This window comes from Helianthus annuus, chromosome 17 (genome assembly GCF_002127325.2).
Source record: "Helianthus annuus cultivar XRQ/B chromosome 17, HanXRQr2.0-SUNRISE, whole genome shotgun sequence".
In the NCBI taxonomy this organism is placed as follows: domain Eukaryota; kingdom Viridiplantae; phylum Streptophyta; class Magnoliopsida; order Asterales; family Asteraceae; genus Helianthus; species Helianthus annuus.
The window spans coordinates 11,575,163-11,600,001 of record NC_035449.2 but is presented as its reverse complement, the minus strand read 5'-3'; the positions used below and the strand labels follow the sequence as shown (position 1 = coordinate 11,600,001).

At 35.5% G+C, this 24,839-nt stretch overlaps 1 protein-coding gene across 2 annotated transcripts; it reads right to left on the bottom strand.

Annotated features, from left to right (window-relative positions):
- Nucleotides 1-19,353: 19,353 nt before the first annotated feature.
- Nucleotides 19,354-24,485, bottom strand: LOC110926510 (lysine-specific demethylase JMJ706). 2 transcript variants are annotated; one of them, XM_022170279.2, is made up of 11 exons: nt 24,040-24,483; nt 23,062-23,440; nt 22,562-22,718; nt 22,264-22,483; nt 22,090-22,143; nt 21,923-22,002; nt 21,562-21,839; nt 21,091-21,486; nt 20,286-20,581; nt 19,994-20,185; nt 19,354-19,900 (listed from the first exon to the last, which is right to left on the bottom strand). In XM_022170279.2, the coding sequence occupies exons 1-11, from the start codon at nt 24,097-24,099 to the stop codon at nt 19,691-19,693; spliced, it is 2,322 nt and encodes a 773-aa protein (XP_022025971.1). In that variant the 5' UTR covers nt 24,100-24,483; the 3' UTR covers nt 19,354-19,690. The 2 variants fall into 2 exon arrangements, with proteins under 2 accessions (XP_022025971.1, XP_022025972.1); XM_022170280.2 differs by lacking the exon at nt 19,354-19,900 and having other exon boundaries at nt 20,045-20,204; nt 24,040-24,485.
- Nucleotides 24,486-24,839: the final 354 nt, after the last annotated feature.

The window sequence follows — 24,839 nt, the reverse complement described above, 5'->3', positions numbered from 1 at the left end:
TGCGCAAGTAAAAGCTGAACATCAAAAGCCGTCGGGCTTGCTGCAACAGCCTGAACTTCCCGAGTGGAAGTGGGAAATGGTGACGATGGATTTCATCACCAAGTTGCCAAAGACAAGGAAGGGACGATACAATATGGGTAATAGTTGATAGACTGACTAAGTCAGCATATTTCCTACCCATTAAAGAGACTTATAGCTCCGACATGTTGGCACAATTGTACGTCGACAAGATTGTATCTCTGCACGGAGTACCCGTGGCTATTATTTCGGATAGGGATACCAGATACACGTCACACTTTTGGAAAAGTTTCCAACAGTCTTTGGGCACACGCTTAAACTTCAGTACGGCTTACCACCCTCAGACGGACGGACAGAGTGAGCGTACTATCCAAACCTTGGAACACATGCTTCGTGCATGTGTGATTGATTTAGGTGGTAGTTGGGATAACCACCTACCCTTAGTCGAGTTCTCATATAACAACAGCTACCATACGAGCATTAAGGCCGCTCCTTTCGAAGCCTTATATGGTAGAAAGTGTAGAACGCCCGTTTGTTGGGCAGAAGTTGGAGACGTCCAGTTGACAGGACCTGAAATAATATTTGAAACAACGGACAAGATTGTCCAAATTCGCGACCGTTTGAAAGTTGCCCGAGATAGGTAGAAAAGCTACGCAGATTTGAAGCGTAAACCTTTTAACTTCGAAGTAGGTGACAAGGTGTTGCTGAAAGTATCACCCTGGAAGGGAGTGATGCGATTCGGTAAGAAAGGCAAGTTGAGCCCGAGATACATTGGACTGTTCAAAGTAATCGAACGTGTCGGATCGGTTGCCTATAAGTTAAACTTACCGGAAGAGCTCAGTAGTATCCACAATGTGTTCCACATCTGCAATCTAAAGAAGTGTTTCGCTGATGAATCGCTAGTTATACCGCATACAGATGTACACATCGATGAGAGCTTTAAGTTTGTTGAAAAACCGGTGTCGATCGAGGATCGACAGGTTAAGAAGCTTCGAAGGAAGTATATACCGATTGTAAAGGTAAAATGGGATGCCCGTAGAGGTCCCGAGTACACGTGGGAGGTAGAGTCCACGATGAAAGAAAAGTACCCTCATTTGTTTCAATAAATCTCGAGGTCGAGATTTTTTTTAAGGGGGTGAGGATGTAACACCTCGAAAATTTTGCGTCCTACCAAGTAATGACACGTGTCATAGGTTAGCACGTGGCAATAATTACTATAAAGGGGCTAAAGTTGACAAACATAGAAAGTATGTGAATTCAAGAGTTCAAAACGTCAACAAGGGATAAATATACTCTACAGTAACCCTACATGATGTTGGTACCTTCGAACGAATGAATCATGGAACGTACGGAACGAAATGTGGAAGAAAGTGAGGATTTACAAACTACAGGGGCCAAATGTGTCAACATGTTTAAGTTATACCTCTGAGTGACCCTTTGGCATACCCGAGGCTTGTAATGGTAAAATATACTCACTAGAATGCGCGATATAAATTTCATAAAGTTTCGTCACCAAATGAGAAGGTTATGACCAAATTCGTTTAAGAAGGGTTAAAAGCGTCAAACATTGAAAGTTATGACTTTTCGGGTAATAATAAAATAACCGAGGATTAATAAGTCGGGTAAAAGTTACGAGGCCCTTATTCGTAAATAAAAAGGACCCAAAACGCAAAGTTACCCCTTCGAAACGAATTTGCGCTTCAGCGCAAGCTCTATTGTAGGTTGCGGCCAGCATAGTTTGTTGTTAGTAATACCAGGCATGGAGGTCCATGCCTGGAGGTATCAAAGAAGCATACTGTGAAAAATCTGGTGTGAATGTGGGGGGAGCGCCCCCTTGTGTGGATGTGCCAATGTGGCCAACGTGTTGGGCTGGGGGAGTAGTCTCCGTAGGTCCTAGGTTTGCGGAGTTTAGGCTTTCCCCGGTAACATTGTTTTGATGATCAGAAATGATCTCAAGAAAGAAAGAGATGTAAAAAAAGTGCTAAGAGTAGCGGTGGGTGCCAATGATGAAATAGTAGTTAACCAAGAGAGGTTAATTCACTGGTCTCGTCAAGTAGGGTTAATCCTTTCTTTTCGAGGATCGGTGGCTGGATCGTCCGCTGGTCTATCTCCTGCACAAGGAAAACAAACCGTGACTCGTAACAAGGAGGATGGGGTGGGGTGCTCTTTGTTACCACTCTCCGGCGTGAGAATCAGGAATTTGCTTGTGAAGCAAAGTGTGTGATAGTAGTAGTGAGAGAGTTGAGAAGAGATACCTCAAACCTGGTTTGGGATGGGTATTTATAGCCGAGGAGTGAAGGAGGGTAATTGAGTGGCTAGACTGACAACGCGCCACCCTTATGCAGGTGTGTCAGACTTGTTGGTTGTGGAGGTGAAGCCACGTCCTACTGCGGTGTCAGTCTGTTGCTTACGTGTGGCTGACAGGCGACTGTCATGGGTGTCACTTGCACTGTGGTGTCAGTCCCACTTGCCTCGTGGGCAGGATGCGGCACCGCGCCGCATCGCTGCTTGCAGTAACTGTCGTTGTTTCCGCGTTCTCACTCTGGCTAGGACTGCGGGATGCAGTACTAGGCCGCATCACCACTTGTGGTAACTGTTGTTGTTGTTGTCCAGATCCCTTGTCGTGACGAAAATGTTTATAGGATGCGGTGCCAAGCCGCATTGCTATAGGTACACCCATTTTCATACACAAGGTAAGTCTTCTCATCACTTGACAGATTGGATTCGACCGTTGTGTTCGCGCGTGCCCGCACGGACACAGATAAGCTCTTACCGGTTGGGGTTTTTGATAAAGGTAATGGTCACTCACAGCCATACTAGTGGAAGATCTGGAACCATACCCCTTCAATATCCAACACAACCTAAATCTTAGGGTGCAAGCCTTTTTGCGTATTGAGTCTTATAGTATAGTGTTGTTCAAAAAGCAAAATAAGAAATATGCAAGCTTTTTTTGCCTATTGAGTCTTATAATATAATGTTGTTCAAAAAGCAAAAATAAGAAATAAATAATAATAAAACTAATAATTGTATTAATCATATCTTACAATAACTTTTTTTTCCGTTTGTGGCCAAAGAAGTGAAATGGTATATGAATATAATTTACATTATTTTACTCTTATCTACTATCATCATAAGAACATAATTTACATTATTTCATATTTTATTAATCTTATCTTCCAAATACAATTTTTTTAGTTTACTTTTTTGGGTAAACCATGTTTATAAATGTAATAATAAAATTAAATTAAAATCCTATTAATTACTTGAATTGGGTAGCCAATGAAAATGAAATGGTATTAATATAATTTACATCATTTCATATTCTATTCTTAACTACTATCATCACAAATACAAGTGTTTTTTTAGGTAGACAATAATGTAATAGTAAAATTGAAATCCTATTAATTAGGTAAAAGAAACAGAAATATAAAATTGTATGGTGTTTGAGATTGGCATGTTCAATAAACACCACACCTTTGAATTAGCAAGAGACAAAAAGATACCATAACAAAACAATTCACATTAACCTAATAATATACTATATATTCTGTCTTGCATCAACGCATATTAAGCCTATATTCTCGCGGGAGCCAGTTTTGATCCATCTTTTTCATCATACTCAGATATACATACATATGCATGTGGACACTCCCTAGAATTGATGTTTGAGATAAAAGGATGGACCATTTATAAGTAAAGTTAATTCACATTTGGAGCGTACGAGACGTGTCAAAAAGTATATGAAACAATAAACGACACACAGCCAAATAAATGCACACTAAATTGACAACTTTTCAATTATCTGCTCCTTTTCCTTTGCTGCTAAATATAATTTGCCCTTAGGAAGAAACCCTAAAACTGAGTTGATGGTTTTGTATTTTGTTGGTAAAACATATTAACTTTGTGTAGCTTTGTTATGTTTATCAATAAGTTTTGTTCTGGAAAGATATCTTTAAAACATGTTTTTCCTCTTTAATCTTTCAAGAAACCCTAGAATAAAGAGAAATGACTTAATAAATGCCTAAATACGTGTAAAACAAATAGAAAAAACTAGTTAGAGTTACCCCACACGATGCGGTAGATATTTTCTATATGTATATCTACAATAAATTCAGATATATTAAAGCATATGTGAACATCGTTTACAAAATCAAAAATACTTTATTTTGAATTCCTTATAAGTTTTGTCATTATCATTACTAATGAACCCCAAAAGATAATTCATTACTTTTTAAGAAAAAAAGGTGTTAAGTTGTTTAGCCAATATAAAAGTAGTGATGCATAAATCAATTTCGAAAGGGGCATACATAATTGTAAATAGTAAATTAGTTTTTTTTATGTGATCGGCTGAAAATAGCTATTTCAATCCAGTACTACAAATCTTACCAAAACAATCAATGGTTTCATTTTTGTTTCAATTAAACTCACTCTGCTAACCCCATCCACCTTCTCGGTTACTTGAATCAACATTCCGCTCATATGAGGGGCAATTTAGCCCTTTTATCTTTTTTACCTCATCCCCTTCGTTTAAAGCCCTAAGATACATAAAAAAACATTCTCATTCAAGAACTTTGCCAAGGTCATCGAAAAAGGAGAATTTTAAAGTGGTTCCTCACACACCAAACATGAACACTGAAATGATGATTAGATCATGTGGTTCAAGAGCAGAGATTCGCACAACATGGATATCTTCAAACGCTATAAGGAGATTTTTTTAGTTGTACCAGAAGAGTAAGTGTATTTTTGCAATTGGCTTACTCTTCTGGTATAGCAATAAAATCTCTTTCAACATTTAAAGATGTCCATGATGTGCGAATCTTTATTCGAGTTCAGTGTTTGTGTTTGGTATGTGAGGAACTGCTTTGAAATTCTCTATCTTCGATGACCTTGGAAAAGTTCTTGAATGGGAATGTTGTTTCTGTATTTTGGGGCTTTAAACGAAGGGGATGAAATAAAAAATAAAAGGACTAAATTGCCCCTCACGTGAGGGCACGTTGATGCATGTAACAAAGAGGGTGGATGGGGTTAGCGGGCTTGGGGGTGGGTCCAACTGAAACAAAATGGAACCAGTGAAACTTTTTTTTGTAAGAACTGAACTATTGGACTAAAATAGTTATTATAAGGACGAAATAGTAATTTACTATGGTAAATATTAAACATCTATGTGCCACACATGTATGTATGGTAGTTGGAATGCTTCTGGTAATCTTTTTAATTAAATCGTGTATACTTACTGTCAGATTAAAGTATTTCAATGGTATATATTTCTTACCATTAGAGTGAAAAAAAATCTTAGTATCAACAGTTATACCGACTTCATATTAAATCCAAAATTTCTAATATAGCGTTTCACCTAAACTATTGAACATTTTAAATAGAATGTGGCTAGACCAATTTGAACCTTTAGGAAAATATATAAGGGCTTAATTAGTAGCTCTCAAGAATGTGTTTCCCTAGAAGAGGTGTATATATGTGTAATAAGAAATTTTTAGAATGTTTGTCACCAACTTGTTGCCTAAGACTTTTGTCTAGTCACATGCTTCATCGCGTAATGGTTAGTTAAACGTTAGAATGAATCTAGGAGTAGGTCCTTCGGATGTGTAAGGTCAAACTCGTCTTTTGTCCTCGTCTTTGGCCTTCTTACGTTTCTGATGTCTTTGGTGCGCCCTAAGCTTTCGGTCCCATTTATTTTGTCCATTGTTTGCACCCATCGGGCACTACCATGACCCTAAGTTCTTTATCTTATTTCTAATGCCTTTAGTGTATCCTAGATTACCATTATACCCATTTTATTCAGATTTAAGTTATAAGATTAAAAAAATGAGTGGCCCAGATGATTTTTGTAAGTTTTGACTAAAACTTGAATTCGTATTTGGTTTATATATATTATTAATTTTTCTTATCAGATTAGGTTTGTGCTAATCATTAGAAGTTTGTAATTAAAGGTCTAGAATTATAACTACTAATGTGAACTACATTATGATAAATCTAGTCAATAAAAGAACTTATTATTGTAAATAAATGATCTATTATATATATATAAGAAAGCCAAAACCAAATATCACTAGCTATATTGGGAATAAAACAACATAATGTTGTTGTAATATTGTCTGGCCAAGAAAGTTCTCTCTTGAAAGTTTTTATACACATTTAAACAATTATACACAAACATGGACACATGCATGCATGCATGCTTGCATGTGATGTACATGGACATGTGAGCAGCCTCATGCATGTGTGCATACAGTTTGCATTCTGGTCATGTCATTGTCTGCAGAGTATGATGTCTTGATTTGTGTGTGGAAATACACCAGAGAGTGTGTGTGAGTATATCGATAGAGGATGGAAAACAATCAATGATTTTGCAATCTATTGCTTGATGATTGACTCCACGCTGACTGACCACAACTCATGTGTCCCCTCTGTGTTTTGACCTATTTGTATTTTGTACACTTTACTTCATTTTCATATGTTAATTTTATTGCAGCCTTTAATTTGCTTTCACAGTCTGTGGGTTCCAATGGCCCATTCATTTAAAGTCTCTTTTATTCCCTGTGTGTGTATATCTTAACTTTTGTTTTTCTTTCTTAATTTTTTTAGTTTTCGTTTATGGAAAAAAAAGTTTAAGTGTGATAAAATTCACACAAGTAAAATGTCCTTTTTTCATTGGGATTAATGTGAAACCACGCGGTAATTTGTAACATAACTCGAGATATGACCTGAATATATTCAGTTTTAATACGTCATGTCTAACTTGTTTAATAAACATGTCATGTTGACATGTTTGGGTTAATATGTATAACCTATTTAATCGAATGGGCCACATTTGGGTTGGTATGTTAACTTGTTTAACTAAACATGCCGAGTCATTCGAACAAACAATTTAGTAAGTCAAGCCGTCAATCCATTTAAAACTAAAATAAAAACTATATTTAATAAGTTTAACCCACCAACCCAGATAACATGTTTACCACCAAATCATTGATAAACAAACATTTGCCAACTTGTTTACAACTCGTCAACATGTTTGACCCGTTTAGGTAAATTGGTTACATGGGTCATGTTTCGATTACATGGATCGTGCTCAAGTTACACGATTTCAAGTGTGTCCATATTATAGTTATTTTATATATGAATAAATGAGTTAATTACTGTTTTCGTCCCTGTGGTTTGTCAAAAATCACTATTTCAGTCCATTAGTTTAAAAATTACGATTACAGTCCCTGTGGTTTCACTTTCGTAACCGTTTCAGTCCCTGTACTTAACAGAATAATGGATTGAAATGGTTACGAAAGTGAAACCACAGGGACTGAAATGGTTACGAAAGTGAAACCACAGGGACTGAAATCGTAATTTTTAAACTAATGGACTGAAATAGTGATTTTTGACAAACCACAGGAACAAAAACAGTAATTAACTCATGAATAAATTTATGAGTCATGTTCAAGTTCATAATTTCAAATTTACACAATTGTGACTCATTTGCATATAAACTACTTTTGTAATAATATAACCCTAATCTAAGTTAATAATAATGGCTTATAATGTGTCCATTTTTTTTTTGTTTGTTTACGGCGACCTACACATTCTTTAATTCTACTATCACCTAAAATTTACTTAAATACTCACAATGGATTTTGAAGCCTCACAACTTGGCTGAGGTGGATTCTCCAATGTCATTGAGCCAAATGACTCTTGATAATGTGTCCGTGTAGTTCGGTCATTCTTTAATCGAACTATGTAACTTTTGTGTTTTTGTTTTCGGTTATTTTTAGTTTCCTTTGTAAGGTAAGACTCATGCGTATATCGATCTATATCCATATGGATTTGCAATTGCCTAAAAGGTCCATCATGTCTTTGTAAAAGGGGATAAAGATGTAAGTGGTACGAGTACCTTACTCATACTCTCAAACTCATCAAACTTTACAAAAGTTTTTAGTATTTTAACAAGTGTATCTTTAATTTTTTTTCAGTCTTTCTTTTTGACACTTTTGATTTCATGAAATGTCATCTTGTTATGAACCCATAAGTAATAAAGAAAGGGGGGTAGTGTGGTACCAACAATTTAAATTGGTAGTAGGAAGAATGGTTGGCATTAAACATAGAGAGAGGTAGTTCTAGGAATGAGGGATATAATATAAAGTGAAAATGACCATACTGTTCTTACTATTTCTTCTTCAATTTCTTTCCTCAGTCGTGTCCTTTTCTCCCCGGCTTTCAAGGTGGGCTTTTTTCTCTACCTTTTTAGATTCATATGTATAATAAGTTAAACCATATTTTTAATCTATAATATTATTCAAATAGTTAAGTCTTTTAATCAATAAATCACATAAAGTATAATTTATATAACAATATTCAATACTACGTTTCAGTTTGTTTTTTTTTTTTTTTCTAACCGTAGTTATCAGTTTGGCTCGGCTTAGATATCACATCAAAACCAGCTAAACCAGATCATGGACACCCCTAATATTTATTTTGTACATCTAAAACTTACTATGGTATGCACATGTAAGTGGAAAATATTAGAAAATGTGATGATATAAAACATGAACATTATGTATGTACTGAAATAAAAACTTACTTTTGACACCACCCTCTCGAAGCCATAAAAAATTTTAGCGAATGCTCTGGTTAGCAAAATTGCTCAAAGCTTGAGAGAATTTATGATTTGTCATCTTGTCAGAAGGCGGTGTTGGAGTGCATGAAGGGTTCCCATGCTCAGGATTTTTTGACTGCTATCTCGATTGAGGGGCTGAGACAATATATGTCAACAGTAGAATACAGAGTCATTCTTAAATACCGGCTGATGATCCTTATGTACCTAGAAGATGAAACCTGCCCGATATGCCGTAAAACTTGTCTGGATAAATACGGAGAGCACGCAGTGCATTGTAAAGAGCTACATGGGTTCAAATATCAGCATAACTTGGTTCGGGATGTTTTGTGGGACATCCTGTCATCCTGAGAAGAGCAGAGCTGGGATTTTGGCTAAGAAAGAGGCTCATGTGAATTTTCTTACGGGTCCTATAGAATGGAGATCTACTCTGCGACCAGCGGATCTGGCTGTCTTTGGTTGGGCTAGGGGGAAACATGCTTGTGTGGACCTCACAGGGGTTTCCCCTCTGGTTGGTTTAAGGGAAAACTGTTGATTATATCATAAGAACAAGGGTAAAACATAAACCCTAATGATGTAAATTCAATCATGAACAATAAAATAAGAGGTGTGTACCTGATTAGCAGTCACCACACCAGAGAGGGAAGTAGACGTCATGTTCGTCAGATTGGTCTGGTTCCCCTTTAGGATGTATCTTCTTGATGGTAGTACCGAGTTCTTTAGGGTTGAAGAACTCGTAGTAATGGAGAGAGAGGAGGGGCTATATTGAGTGTGATGTTATGAATGTCTAACCCTAATCCCTCTCTAGTAATCTCCTTATATACACCCAAGGGGAAACCCAATTAGTTAATTAGGGTAATCTGGCCCATCAACAATTACCAACTAATTTATTATAGGTTTTAATATATTTTGATCCATATTATATAAATGATAATGATGGCTACTAGATTAAATATATAAATAAAATATTTAATCTTACATTCTCCCACTTAGCCGAATAATCATTTATCATGAGTATTAGATTAGTCTGATCAGAAGTTAATACTCATTTTAGCCTTAAACAAGTACTATAGCAGAGAAATACAACCGTTGAATCATTCTGCGACTCAGGACCCCCATTAGTCATACTATAGCCTTAATTTAAAACCTAACAGTTATGATCAAAATACAAACAAGCCCTTTAGCGTTTGATTTGTATTTATAGTTGTCTATATGTCATTACACCGGCAGAACATATGTAAGAGACATACAAAATCAAACTGATGAGGAATATTAAAAGTTAATCATTCATAGTACGATATGCAGTTGTACATAGTCATCAATAAACCCGTGATTATTATAAGCGCTTACATAATAGTTATGGGTGATAGACTTTTAGTTATAGGATCCTTAAGCATATCATGAATGCATTCGATACAAAGATTTAGTTTCCTCAATTCGTTCATAAACGAATAATTAATTGTGTATCGAAATTTAATGCAGCACCTCTCGAACTGTTACTGTTCAAGGAGACATGGTAGCTGACTTTATCACAATAAGTCTTCAATATATTAATCATATGGAGTTAATAAACTTATGAGTCCACTGATAAATTTTCAACAACATTTAGTGACTATTGCTTTGTGATCAACGATATATTATATCGTCATAACTTAGGTTGTTATTATCAGTTTATTATGACTCCTCCATAAGATAGGTTTTGTCTGCTGACATAAAGATATACCCGAAATTACATTTTTGTCATCTTTTAATATCACAAAGTTAGAGTAATCAACCGGTTTGAGTTCTCACTTCTTGTTTAAAATATAGTCTCTCGTTTCTTTTAAAGATATTGTAATACTCTATTAAATGCTTCACATTAATCTAGACATATCTAGTGTGTTGCAATGTGAGTAATACTTAAACGAGTATAGACTTAAACTTACATAAGGCTTCTAATTAATGAAGCGTAAGAAATAATCTCATTTATCCTATTATCCTCTAAAGGAGAGCAGTACTGTTTGTTACATATGTAAGGACCAATTTAATGTTAAAACTTATGGAACGGAAGTAATGTCCCATTTGGTCTATCTCAACATGTTATAATATCTATTATGTAAGAGATGTTTCTGAGATCTAGTATGTCAAAGTTTGTGTTAACAATGCTTTGACTTATGTAACATCTACTTGTCAAAAGAATATCATCTATATAGACAAGTTTATCTTAGTTGCTCCCACTCATCTTGAGGTAGGTACATTATTCCACTTAGTTGTTGATGAAAATAATTTCGTTAAGATTTCATCACATTATGATGTTTGCATTAACCCATACATGGATTTTATTGGCTTATAGACAAACTGTTCTTTAACCTTGAGTTTAGAACTTTCAGGTTGTCTTATGAACATGTAAATATGTCAGCCAGTTGTAAGGGAAAACTGTTTTGATGTTCATCTAATGTAGCTCAAAACTATTATAAGCTACTAGAACAGTGATGATCCTAAAAGAAATCTTTTGTTAGATATGTAATAATGATTCTTTAATAATTTATCTCTTCCTGAGTACAACCTTTGATAATCAATCATGCTTCTTTGTGTCGTAACGTTTATATCAGGATTTGGTTTAGTTATGAACACTCTTAGGTATTCAATCAAATCCCAAACGTTATGTGAACACATAAAATCAGTTTTACTAGAAAACAGTTTTATTCCATTCAGAAGATTGATTGACATTAATGGCTTAATTTGAAGAGATAGGATCAGTAACCTTTTCCAAAATCCATTTCAACTTCAGTTAGGGAGGTTATGTAATCATCAAAGTTAGAAGGCTTTTAAACCTAGATGACCTCCTGAGTTGATTATTGGGTTTGTTAGAAGTTTCAGTTTTATGGATTAGCTCTTGGTTAGGTTGCTATCATTTTCAGGATTCTAAGTTTGTAAGAGTTGGTGCAGTATGGTGTACAAGAGGTGTAATCGGAGTTAAATTTGGAGTGAAATTTAATGACACTCTTCCCCCCGCCTCTTGTATTCCTTGCAAGTCATTATAAGGATTTTGACTGCTCCCACTGACCTTAGAAAACTTTAGGAACTCAGCATGCTTATGGTCAATATTTAACGACCAAACAAATTCTAATAGAGAAAACATATTAATGAACATATTAATGACGTTAGTCATTGTAGTTTCTCTTGTTGAGGATTATGTTAGGTTAGATAAGATATCTAAGTGTGCCCACAATTAAGCAACAATGAAACTTATGTAAAGGTAGCTTTAGATTTTAAGGAGACAAGTTTTGATAGAACAGTGTCAAGATGGAGCAGTGTCTTGTACAAGAGGTGTGTAAATTGAAGTAATATAAAGTTTTCACTCCCCACCTCTTGCAACTATTGCAAGTTATTATTAAGACACTTAATGCTCCCACTGATCTTTAATATCTCTAGAATGCTACAAGAGAAGCTTCAATGAGCTACGTGACGTGGGAACCTATCACATATACGTTAGACTTTATTTGATTCCTTTAATGTCCAGATATCATGAGAAACTTTAGGGACATATTTAATAGAAATCTTATTAAGTACATATATGAATAGATTTCTTTTAAAAAACTGTGGGCCATATACGACAAATTTAGATACAAGTAGATAGTCTTTAAATGATAAATGAATTATGTCTGAATGTTCCATTTGGAATAAGTTCCACGAATGTCAATGAATGACTTATGATGGACCCATACTTATTCCTTGAGCCAAGTGATATTTAGGGCTATAACGTCATGATTTAAAAACACTTAGAATGAGATTAGATAAGAAATCATCCTCATTAACCATGTCATGATTTCTCATGAATTTTGGTTATAATTGATGAAATTTGTAAGTCTCATTTTCCTTCTGTCAAATTTTTCATTTGCATGATGACAAAAGTTGTGAAAGTGTAAGGTATCATCTAGTTTTATCTTAATAATGTTTCAATCCAGGTATTTAGAACAAATAAGATGAGAGTTTAAGATAAGTGTGACTTTATGTTGACTATGCAAACCTCACAACCTTCATAACATTGCTTAATTATGATACTATATTCTGATTAATACTCAGAATATATGTACGGTATCGAAAAACGTTGTTAGAAGATTGCTTATTATTGTTCTTATAGCCTTAACATTTAATCATGTCACTAACTCTCATTTTAGTTATTTGTTAACTTCTGGTAAGGAAACGTCTAAAACTAGAGTGAAGTAATCATGTGTTAATAGGAATATTATAATTAGTAGACTTAAATATCTTAAATAAGTGACTATCTAATTAATTCATCCAACTGTTCTTTAGAATAATGGATAGTCTCGTTGCTTATGTTTAGTCTAATGACATAATTATGCAGTGAGATTTTCCTTTGAAGAAACTTGGAGTTGGGATTTTGTACTTGTATTTTGTCAATGGACCTTAGAACAATCCTCTTTTAAAGTTTAAGTGGTTGTAGGGTGAGTAACAATTTATTTTCCAGCTTCAAACATTTATTTCTCTGTACATATGTTGCTTATCAACACACTCATTATACTTTAGTATTGTTGAGTGTTATAGTTGATTTATAAGGCATCAAATTGTACAAGTGAAAAACTTAATATGGAATGTACTGGAAAATGTACTTATTTCCATGCGTAAGCCCTTAACTTTATGGGTCATGGTATTGTACATTATTATGTATTCACATATACCACTTAACTTTATAGTTTAGAATTTTAAAAGAAGACATGCATCTTAGGAGTTCTAGTGATTATTCCATATATAAGAGATTAGCCTTAGGAAAATCTTAATCTGAAATAACTTTAGTGATAGCATTATGTTAGAGAGTTCTTGATTATCATAAGAGACATCATGTTCGATTTGTCCTGATCATCATGCTCTAATTTTCTTCTTTATAATCTTTATCAGAAGAGAGCAATAGGATTATCGTGTCTTAAGAAATAATCAAGGATTTAATTTAAGAGCTAATTCCAATAGAAACTTTAAATAAAGCAAACTTTCTGGGTTTAGGAATTAGAGTGGATGAGATATATGTAGAAGTAAATTATAGTGAGTAAAATTATGGGTACTTAAAATAAGGCAGACGAAATGATCATAAAATTAAGTAAGGATCATTAATATAAGAATCATTATGTGAAGAGATTGTGATATGTCTATTACTAACATCAAAATAATAGACTTAGTAAAGTCCTACTTAAACAAAGACAAATCAGCTTTGGCCAGAAGTGTAATCATTTAAGTATGTGTGCAAAGTAATCGTGACAAATCAGCTTTGGCCAGAAATGAGACAATCACTTTAGTTATGCACTTGTCAAGCATGCTAAACATAAATGAATTAAATCAGCTTTGGCCAGAATTAAGACATTTCACGTTTGTAATGCATACTTAACATAGCTTTTATAATACTTGAACAATAAATAGATGCATCAAATCAGCTTTGGCCAGAAGTGATACATCAGAAGCTCATTCAAGTTAAGCCATTTTGGTTTTGTAAAAGATTATTTGATCCTTATTAATTAACTAAGTATTTACAAAACCAATTATTTAATAGCCAAGTCTTAGTTCACATTAAACAGCCTAAAATAATGAGGTTTCGAGTGAGATCTCGACTCAGTTATGAGGTCTCGAGTGAGATCTCGAGTCAAGTCTCGACTCATCTATAACATTATGAGGTCTCGACTCATTAAGGTCTCGAGTCGCAACCTCGTTGTTCCGAGTCGGAATCATGGTCTCGACTACTGTGTTTTATGAGATCTCGACTCAATGATGAGGTCTCGAGTCGCAACCACGGTCTCGAGTAGTGAAGATTGAAGCCCTTAGTCGAAATCTCAGTGGTCTCGAGTCGAAACCTTATGGTCTCGAGTCGAAATCGTGGTCTCGAGTTGTAAAGATTTAAACCCTTTATGATTTCGAGTCGCAACCTTGTGGTCTCGAAACTCCTGATTAGTGTGATAAGTTTGAATCAGCTAATTTTAAGGGATTTGATTATAATTTCAAAATATCTTATGTGTATCTATCCAAGTTAATTATTCGATTATAATTAAAATTATATTTTATTCGAAACTTGGAGATAAAGTTACACAATTTTAGGAAAGATAATCAAATCCTAATCTCACAAAATTAAGTAATATCATAACAATTATTCAATGATTGATTAAAGACTAAATGCAAATCAATTAAATCCATTGTTAATCAATTAATCGATTTACATAAAAAAAATATAAATCTAACAAGAGCCGTCAATTAACTGAATTGAATGAATCAATCAACTCTAATTAAATATTCATCATCATGTGTCAATTAATGACACGAAATCATGTGCAATTCTGAAATAATATTATGAATTGGTTTCAAAGTCAAAACCAATTTTAATGAATGGTCAATTGTGAAATCATACGCCTATCGACAATAATATTTTTAATGAATGGTCACATGTTGATGGTCAAAATAATTTTTTTTTAATGATTTAATTTTTTCATCGTCAATTTGCAGATTAAAATCGCAAAACAGAAAAAATCAATTTCCATCTTTCAATTCTTTTAATTCAATCCATTTAATTCCTTGATTGAATTGATGTAATCAACATATGCTCTGATACCACATGTTGATTATATCATAAGAACAAGGGTAAAACATAAACCCTAATGATGTAAATTCAATCATGAACAATAAAATAAGAGGTGTGTACCTGATTAGCAGTCACCACACCAGAGAGGGAAGTAGACGTCATGTTCGTCAGATTGGTCTGGTTCCCCTTTAGGATGTATCTTCTTGATGGTAGTACCGAGTTCTTTAGGGTTGAAGAACTCGTAGTAATGGAGAGAGAGGAGGGGCTATATTGAGTGTGATGTTATGAATGTCTAACCCTAATCCCTCTCTAGTAATCTCCTTATATACACCCAAGGGGAAACCCAATTAGTTAATTAGGGTAATCTGGCCCATCAACAATTACCAACTAATTTATTATAGGTTTTAATATATTTTGATCCATATTATATAAATGATAATGATGGCTACTAGATTAAATATATAAATAAAATATTTAATCTTACAAAAACGAGTTTGTAGCTGGAAAAACAGCAAGAAAGGCATAACCGAAGAAAGTTGATAAGCACGCTAAAGCTTGTGCAGAGAAGCAACATGTTTTTGTCTCTTTTGTCTTTGACACATTTGGCTCCCTAGCGCCAGAAGCTATCCAATTCCTGACCAGGGTCCAACGGGTCATCCATATCAAGTGTTCAGCCCCAGGGGGCAGGTTTTGTCTTTAGTAGATTAGGATTTGCAATTCAGAAAGGGGTGGTGGCGCAGCTTGTTGCCCGTCTAGCTTCTATTTTCATGTAACTTAACAAGTATAAATGAAAACCTGATTAGTTTATATATGCATAATATCTCCAAAGTACCCAAATATGTATAGGATAGTATAAAAAAATAAGAAAAATATAACTTGTTATAAAAAGTTAGGAAGTTATTGTGGTGGCTCGTTTGCAAATTATTGGAATACTCATGGCGATATATTTTATATATTTTTTTGGATTTTACAAAGTACTTTTTTAAGCTTTTCGGAATATTAGAGTGAGGCGTTGGAAAGGGGTTTAACGCTGGCTACACCATCCTGGCTCGACGTTGGCTTTGGCGTTGCCCGTTTGGCGTGGCTATTCTGTCTGGCGTGGGGCGATGGGGCTAGGTGACGTGGCGGGCTATGGATGGCTAAAGAAATTGGACCGTTGGGGTGGCCAGGCCAAACCGTAATTTTCTTTAATTTTTGAATGGTTTGAGTTAGCCGCTATGCCAAACCAAGTTTTAAAAAAAATATTACATTTTATACCTATAAATACCCGACCTCAAACCATATTCTCCCAATCTTCTTCACTCACACCACACAAAAAAAAAAAAGAAAAAAAAAACAAAGGTAAACACGGTGCATTGGACCGAAGAGGAAGAAATCGCACTTGTTACATCGATTGTCGATGCACAACGTACTCTACAACGTGGTCAAACCGCATATTGGGTCTAACGTTTCAACAATACCAGCAACACGTCGGCAAGACGCGTCACAACTTAAACGCGTGTCAACACAAATGGCGTTAGCTCAAACCGAAGTTAGATCGCTTTAAAACTTGCTTCAACCATGTCCCTGCGGGCGACTGACCCACGACGACCGCTTTAAAACTTGCTTCAACCATTCATTTTAGGGTTGTCTTTTATTATTGTTTTTAAATTAATGTAATATACTTATAATATAAATTGTGTTTTTTTATATAAATTGTTAACTTTAAAAAAATAATAATAAAATGATTGACACATGGCACCCTAACGTTGGCCTGGTCATGCCCCTTCCACTTCCTACTTTTTTAGCTGTGACTCTGATGAAGCCCATATCTGTCATGTGTCGAGCAATACCCCAACCCAAGCCCCTTCACACCCCATAGTCTTACGAGATTAAAATCTAAAAAAAAAAAGCAAGAAAGATATAGCGCATATGACGTACAATGTATATTGGTTTAGGTAGATCATAACGATCCACCTAACATCCACTACTCGATTGGTTTTCTTTCCTTTTTTTTTTTTTTTTTTTGAACGGCGAATTTCTTATTTTTATAAGACTTGAACTCAAGACATCACAATTAGTGTATTAAAAAGCTTTGCCTTACCACTGGACCACCAACCCATTTGTTTTCACTAAAATGGTGTCACTAAATCAGTAAAATATATTCACACACATTATCTCATTAATCAACTCGCTAATCTTGGTTGTCAATCATTGATCTCGTTTTTCACTGATCTTGGTAGTAGTCACCACTTTTTTTTTCACTAATGCGCGTAGTGAGGATGAATATATCTTCATCCTTGTTTATGCATGTCTCCATCTAAACAAGTATTCACATTAGCTTACTACGAAGATCAAATAAGAACATTTCATGTTTTTTTTTTATTTATTTATTTATTTTTTTTTGTTTGTCTAATCCTAGTTCTTTGGATATTAGTCTTTATCCTGATTATGGAACATGAAGATAGTTTACAGATCATTTTTTTCTTTAAATCTATATTTTCCTTACGCCCTACATTTATAATCCTCACCTCTAGAGGTGTACAAATCGGTCTTTTGAAAAACTAGTCTGGTTTTTTTCATCCAAAACAAAAATCGGTTTTTTTAATAACCGGTTTCGGTTATTAACCGGTCTTTCAAGTCCAAAACAGTAACAGGTGTAACTGGTTGGGATCGGTTTTTAACCGGTTTTTGCCAAAAAAAAAAAACGGTTTTTAACCAGTTTTAACCGTTTTTTTTTAACCAGTTTCGGTTATTAACCAGTTTTTCAGATCAAGAATAGTAACCGGTCACAAACCGCCGGTTCGGTTCAGTTCTAAAACCAGTTTAAAAAAACTGGTTTTTTTCCGGTTTCGGTTTTTTTCCAGTTTCGGTTCTAAAACTGGTTTTTTTTTTACACCTCTACTCACCTCCCGGCTTATCTAACGTCAAAATTGCGAAAGGAAATATTGACCTGACCTGCTTCCAATTGGGCCAGATAATCTTTTCTGCACCTTTATTTAAAAGTAAAGACTGCCGGGCCCAAAAGTGCTGGGCCTTAAAGTACTTAGTATTGTAATTTGTGCATTGTGGGCCAAAAACTGATATAAACATGACCCAAGTTTAGTCTATATAATGGGCTGAACTACAGGCCCAAGTTTTGGTTGGTAACAATCTAAATGTGGGCCTGTCGCCATAACCGCCCTGCAATTTTACCCCCTGAGGTTAGATGTGCACAACCCGGTTATCGCTATTAATTTCACTTTTTTACTTTAACCGGTCCAGTTAATAAGTGGTTATTTTTGGTTAGTTAACTGGTTTTTTTGCTCTTTTTTTATGATTAACCAGTCAATTGGTTAAAAAAACTGGTTGATAACCGGTTCGTATACTAAATATCTAAAACTGATTACTAACCAGCGGTTAAAATTAACCACTAACTGGTTAATAACTGATTCCGGTTAATTAACCTGTTTTTTTCCCACCTCCATATACTACAACCGATATCCGACCCGCAAATATCTGTGAAAGAAATTATGATTCGACTTTGGGCCATACAACCCATACTCAGACCAACTTATTGGCCCCAAATGCTTTTATTCCTAATTGTGATATGAAAAGCCCTATCAAAACATTTAAAGCAAAAACCAACTATTACGTTAGAATATGGAAACAAAATATAATATAGTCTTTCCATATATGATACGTTTGGTTAACTTTTTTAGAAGTCAGTAAGACTAAGCGGTATGGGGGGCGGCTTAGGCCCGGCGAGGCCCGGTGCCGGTCCCCCACACCGCCCCCCTCGCCCCGTCCCGTCCTTTCCGGCTCCCACCAGCCGATCTCGCCGGGCCTCCCTTCTCCTCCCTTCTCTCACATATACCTATACATACATACATATATACATAAAGGGGTTCATCCCCCACCCCCCCCCCCCTACGTCCATCCCCTCCAAGCCACTCCTACGTGGCGCCGACGTGGCGGCCCATCCCCTTGGGGATGAGGCTCTCCATACCCACTAGTCTAACACGTTTAGTTCTTTCACTAATTATGTTAAAGAATCTGTCAACGCCACAATACCCTTTTACTTTAAAAACAAAAAACCATCTCCGAGAGTAGAATGAAAGCAAGGTGTTTAGCTAACTTTGTCTTGTCTTTAAGCCAAAGAATCAACAATCAGAAAATTCTTTGCTTAAAACCAACGAAACAATTTATCAACTAATTGATGTAATCAAAGGAACTAACATGCAGACAGCAAGGGAATTTGACATTAAATGGTATTATTAACAACCATTTAGCCTCGTAACAATTTATCAACTGTTAAACCGACAATGTACATCAAATAGCCGCTAATCCCAACCTAAAATCGAAAGAAGAAAGAATTCGCACAGTGCCGAATAGAGGCCCGCGCAAAGAATATATTTCTGTTGTGTCTACCAATGTGGGTTAACTTTTGTCATACTGCTTCATGACTTCATCTACTTTTCTCTGTGTTGTTAGTACAACTTTATAACGCCAATTTAATCCAGGTTAGCCAAGTTAAACCTCTAAGATATTTGCTTGCATTCGAAGGAACCGTTAATTAAGTTGCCTTTTACTTTAAGTCGTTTCGGATTACGCTCTAGGGCTGTTCCTTTTTTTATCCCGTCTTCACCAAATCCATCCTTTGACACATAATTTTTGTCGTTTATTAACCACTCGGGTGCTGAACTATGTCCAGATCTCTCAGTTTGTACTTTCTTTAACCGTTTAAGCCCCTGTGCAAGCATAAGTAACTGAGGTTAGTATGGAAAGAAAAAAAACGGAATCATTGATTTGATTATATGTGTAGATCGAGACCGACTGACTACCTGACGTTCGAATTTTGAAGGGACAGAACTGGTCGGTTTTCTTAGCTGAGGTTTTAACGATGAACGGCGTTTAACCCTAAATATTTCGGAGTCAGAGTCGTCACTATAATGGCATGTACTTTTAACATCAATTGGTGAAGCTTTGTGTGTTTCCGTAGTTATATCTTCAGAAGAACTATTATCACCGTGTATCTGTTGAAACAAAGATTTGCTAAGGTGAGCAATGTCAAACTACATATGTAAGAAAAAATGGAAAAAAAAAATATCGTATGACCATTGACTTTAAGCTTACATGATTATGTACGGAACAAGTGTCATCAACATCCATGATCCCAGAAACAGACTGTTTAGAATTGCGGTCCTGGTGAAGCTCAATCTTGCAATACAAATTGTATTCGTCGTATTCGGCTAGTGGGTACAACTTAGATAGCAGAATCGAGTCATCTCCGTTTCTAGATTGATGCTTCACCTCGTCGATGACGTCTTTATCCTCCTCAAACGTTTTGGAAACGGTCTCCATGTCAAAGAGTTCGTCCCTTACGGAGAGTGTAAAGTTTGTTCCACAAGGCAAGTTAAGTGACTTGAACTCTGAAACAATTTTAAGAAATACCATGATTTAACAAAAAGACTCACATCAAAACCAAATTTAGATATATATATATACACACACACATATAGGGCAAGGTTATATAGGAAACCCTTAGTTAGGGAGAAAACCAGGAAACTCTAACCTCCCAACATTTTTTCTGAAAAAATTTACCCGTGTAATATACATGTTTTTAAGGGTTTTGAGCTAAAAAACTCAAAAAGCGCCGACCAAATTTTTAAAAAAAAATTAACTTTTGTGTAACATATGTAACAGTCGCGTTACGCAAAACTTGTTTATATTTAAAAAAAAAAAACATCCCTCGGCGCTTTTTTTGTTTTTTTGGCTCAACATTCTTAAAAACATGTATTTTACATGTGTTATTTTTTTTTCAAAAAAAATGTTGGGAGGTTAGAGTTTCCTAGGTTTTCTCCCTAACTATGGGTTTTCTCCCAATCCTTACACTATATGTATATAACACCAGAAACTAGAAAGTAATGTGTAAGTATACCATGGCGAAGGCAGACAGGATGCAAATAGCAGTTGCAGTTGATATAAGCTACATAGCAGTCACGTTTGCAGACACTGCAAAGAATGGTTGCATGAGAATGTTCGGAAACGCCCACGCACTCTCTAGATCTCATCAAGCACCAACGAGCACGATGTTGGAAACGTATTAAATTCACAAATGAGGCCTTAATGGTAAGTCTGGATGCATTGTCTACAGAACGACATTCCAAATCTTCATAATCACCAACTGATGAAATAAGCATAGCTTCTTTACACAAAAGTTCCTCGTGAGGAATCAAAGGTGTCCGGTTAAGAAGTGCATAACGACGTGTAGCTATTGATCCCAACGGGAACCAGTCACCAATCGCAAAGTTCACAGCCTCACCGCAATTAAAACCTATAATAATAAATCAGTATGACGATACAGAATCTTTGAGCCATTGTAAATCATACTTTAGAAAATAATAATTACCATGACTAAATCCTGCATGATATGCTCGGGGAAACGTGACGACATATTCCCCGGGCTTTTGGACAGCCTTGTAAACCGGAACGCCGTGTTGTGACAAAATATTAGGAGGAAATATGGTTGTTTTTCCTAAGAGAACATCAAAAGCGCCGTCTTCTCCTTCAGTTGACAGAATATCATGATTATACACCTTTTCACGAACGACTTTTTCGAAATCTAGTGCAGCGTGACCCGGAACACCGTACCAGGTTTTTTCAGCTCCACAATGATGGTAATTAATGCTGTAACAAATGGAGTATAATTGTATAAGACTATAAGCATAAAGTTAGAAACATATAATGAAGTAAATTTACGAAATACATACCTATACAAGTAATGGTCTTCTACATGCCAAGCAAACATACTGAACAGCATCCCTATGTAAAGCATTGGTTCGGTAACTCCCTGTAAATCATAAAAATCTAAGATAAGTAAATAAAGCATACCAATTAATTTCTATACGCGATCAAAGAAGATAAGCTATTTGAATACCGGAATTGTCGTTTCTAGAAGACGTAAGATCGATCTGGACAAGCGTGCAACTTTCTACAAGCAAAAAGGTAATAACTTTATTTTAGTTAATGGAACATGCACAATCTAGCATATGTAACAAAATATAGTCATTATCAGCATATGTATATATAATGACTGGAAAAGAATCGAAACCTTTAAATTCCATTTGCTATTTCCAAGTTCATCAATTGGAGAAGATGAAAACGCACTGCCATCAACATCACACGCATACTCGACACTTTCAGTATTACCGGAAGCTATTTCATTCCAAAATTCTTTTTCCATGTAAGTAGCAGGAAGACTTCCAGAACTATAATATCTACGAGCAAAAACCTTGTTCGCCATTTTCTCATACTCACGGAACGTGTAGTTTCTGAAGAGAAAATGCTACTTAAACTCTGAAAGTGCTGACTAAAAAAAATAAAACGTAACTAAAATAAAGCAAACTCACCTTCCGCTTAGGAAAAAGGTAACCTTATCATCAGAATTCCACTCAGCAAGACGAAGAGGCTGCACTCTTGTTGTAAATCTAAAACTGGGTTTCTCTTTCATTAAAACCATGCCTGCGGGTACGGAAGCATTCAAAGGTGAAACAATCTTGCAGATACCTGAAAAGAATTCCAAGAAAATAACTTGTTATCAATTAATGAAATAATATATCATTTTTACAGAAGAATGTCATGATAGTATCGTAAGGTTGTAAACCCTCATATGATGATGACTTAGATCTTAATCAAGTTTTTAATAAGTTCTAAGCCTTATCACTTAAAATCAGTTACACTTTAGTTTGCATTTAACGCATTGTCAAATTCTACCACACAGTTATTATAGAATTTGACATTGAAGTTCTGTCACATCTATAGCTAGCATTAGTGGCAAATGCATTGCAAATTAACAAACATGCTATATGCATACACACATAGACATACACAATCCCATTGCGAATTTTACCGTATTGTGAAGCTTCTGGGGCGATTTTTTGCAGATACGCCAAAGGATCGTCAAATTCTTCTTTACTTGGATAATATACAGGGCACTCGGGCATCTTATCAGTCCAATCAAGATCAGTTGTGTCAAATTTCTCAACCTTCGGCTTTGACATAGTATCTCTCCCATTTATAACACACCCAGATCGTGTAGATATATCTGGATTTCTGAATGATCTCACACCACAGGGTGCAGAACCTCTTAAAGAATCTCCACTGCTTCTAGTCGTTATGTTCATCACAGGTGCACTATCATTTAATGTGCCTGCTTTAATTCGCTGAAGCCTCTTATGCTTCAAAAATTCTAGCTTCGCTTCTCTGGAGAAACAAATCCTTCCTTCCCCCTAGAAAAAAAAATAATACATCAATACATGATCATATATCAATCGACATACAGATTCAAGATCATAAACATATTATTAAGGAAATAATACAGAAATTTCCACAAGAAATTCAACAGTTATCTCATTAGATTCTTACAATAGGCCATATCTGTTCATCAGATTTATTTCCATACAAAACCTTCAATATTTTATGAAATATGGAAGAATATCTTCGAAACAATGTAACATTAACAACATAAATCTACCAACTGAATGTTAAAATAACAAATTCTTTACAGAAATCATATAGACCAAGTCAAAGTGAACAGATCATCTATAAAAATAATAAAAAATAAATAAAAACAAATTATAAAAATTCTACAGCGAAACAAAATCAAAATCATCACGGAAAAGAAAATCATTATGTTAAATTTACAGGATACAAAAAGACAAAGTGATGACTAAACAACCTTTAAAGTTCATCTTAATTCACAGAAAAATAGACACATAATTAAATTCAGAAACTGAAATATAAACACACAAATCACATAATGCTATCGATTAACACACAACAATCATTCATGTATAACAAATTCATAAAAAAATTAACAGTAATTTACCATATCATTCCAAATTTCGTCACCGGAACCCTCCGTCTTCTCGTACTTCACCAAAATCATCCAATCAAAACAGATTAACAGAAAACACGCATAAAAAACCGCAACAACCACAAATCTCAACTCCTCAACCCTAAATCACGATCTCAGCCAATAACTCCGGTACATTCCCGTAAAACAACCACTACACGAAGAGATCGGAAGATTCAACCGCTTAAACTCTGTATAACCTCCAATAACCGCACAAAAGTAGTTGTAACCGTTTCTTCAACCGCAATTGCTGAAAATAACTCGTGCGGATAGAGCTCCGGTTGTTAGTATCAACGGTGAACCTGTTACCGGCGATGACAGGTCAGTTTCCGGCCGGCGAAGAGAGGTTAGAGAGAGAGAGGAGAGAGGAACAGTAGATGAAATCTAGAGAGAGAGTGGGTTTAGAAAGCCGAAAAAGGAGAGAGAGAGTATAATATATATTATTGGTAATTTATGATAAAAATAAAATAAAAAGAAAAGGGAAAAAGCAAAATGAGTGTGAACCACGAAAGAAAGTGGTGGTTAGGTTTGTTCAACCAAATGCACCCTTTGCCGCTCAAAACGTGTCGTTTTATTGATTGTTGGTTCCCCAAAATACCCTTGAGATAAGTTGTTTTAATATTCTACCAAAGTGCCCATGGCTTTAGGGGGTACGGGGTGCCTTCGGGCAACCCCTTCGGTGAGTCGAAATCCCGATCGGGATTGTGCCGCCAACAAAGGCGGTGAAGAGAGAGAGGGTGGAAAACGGTGATGAGGTGCCGAAGGAGAGAGGG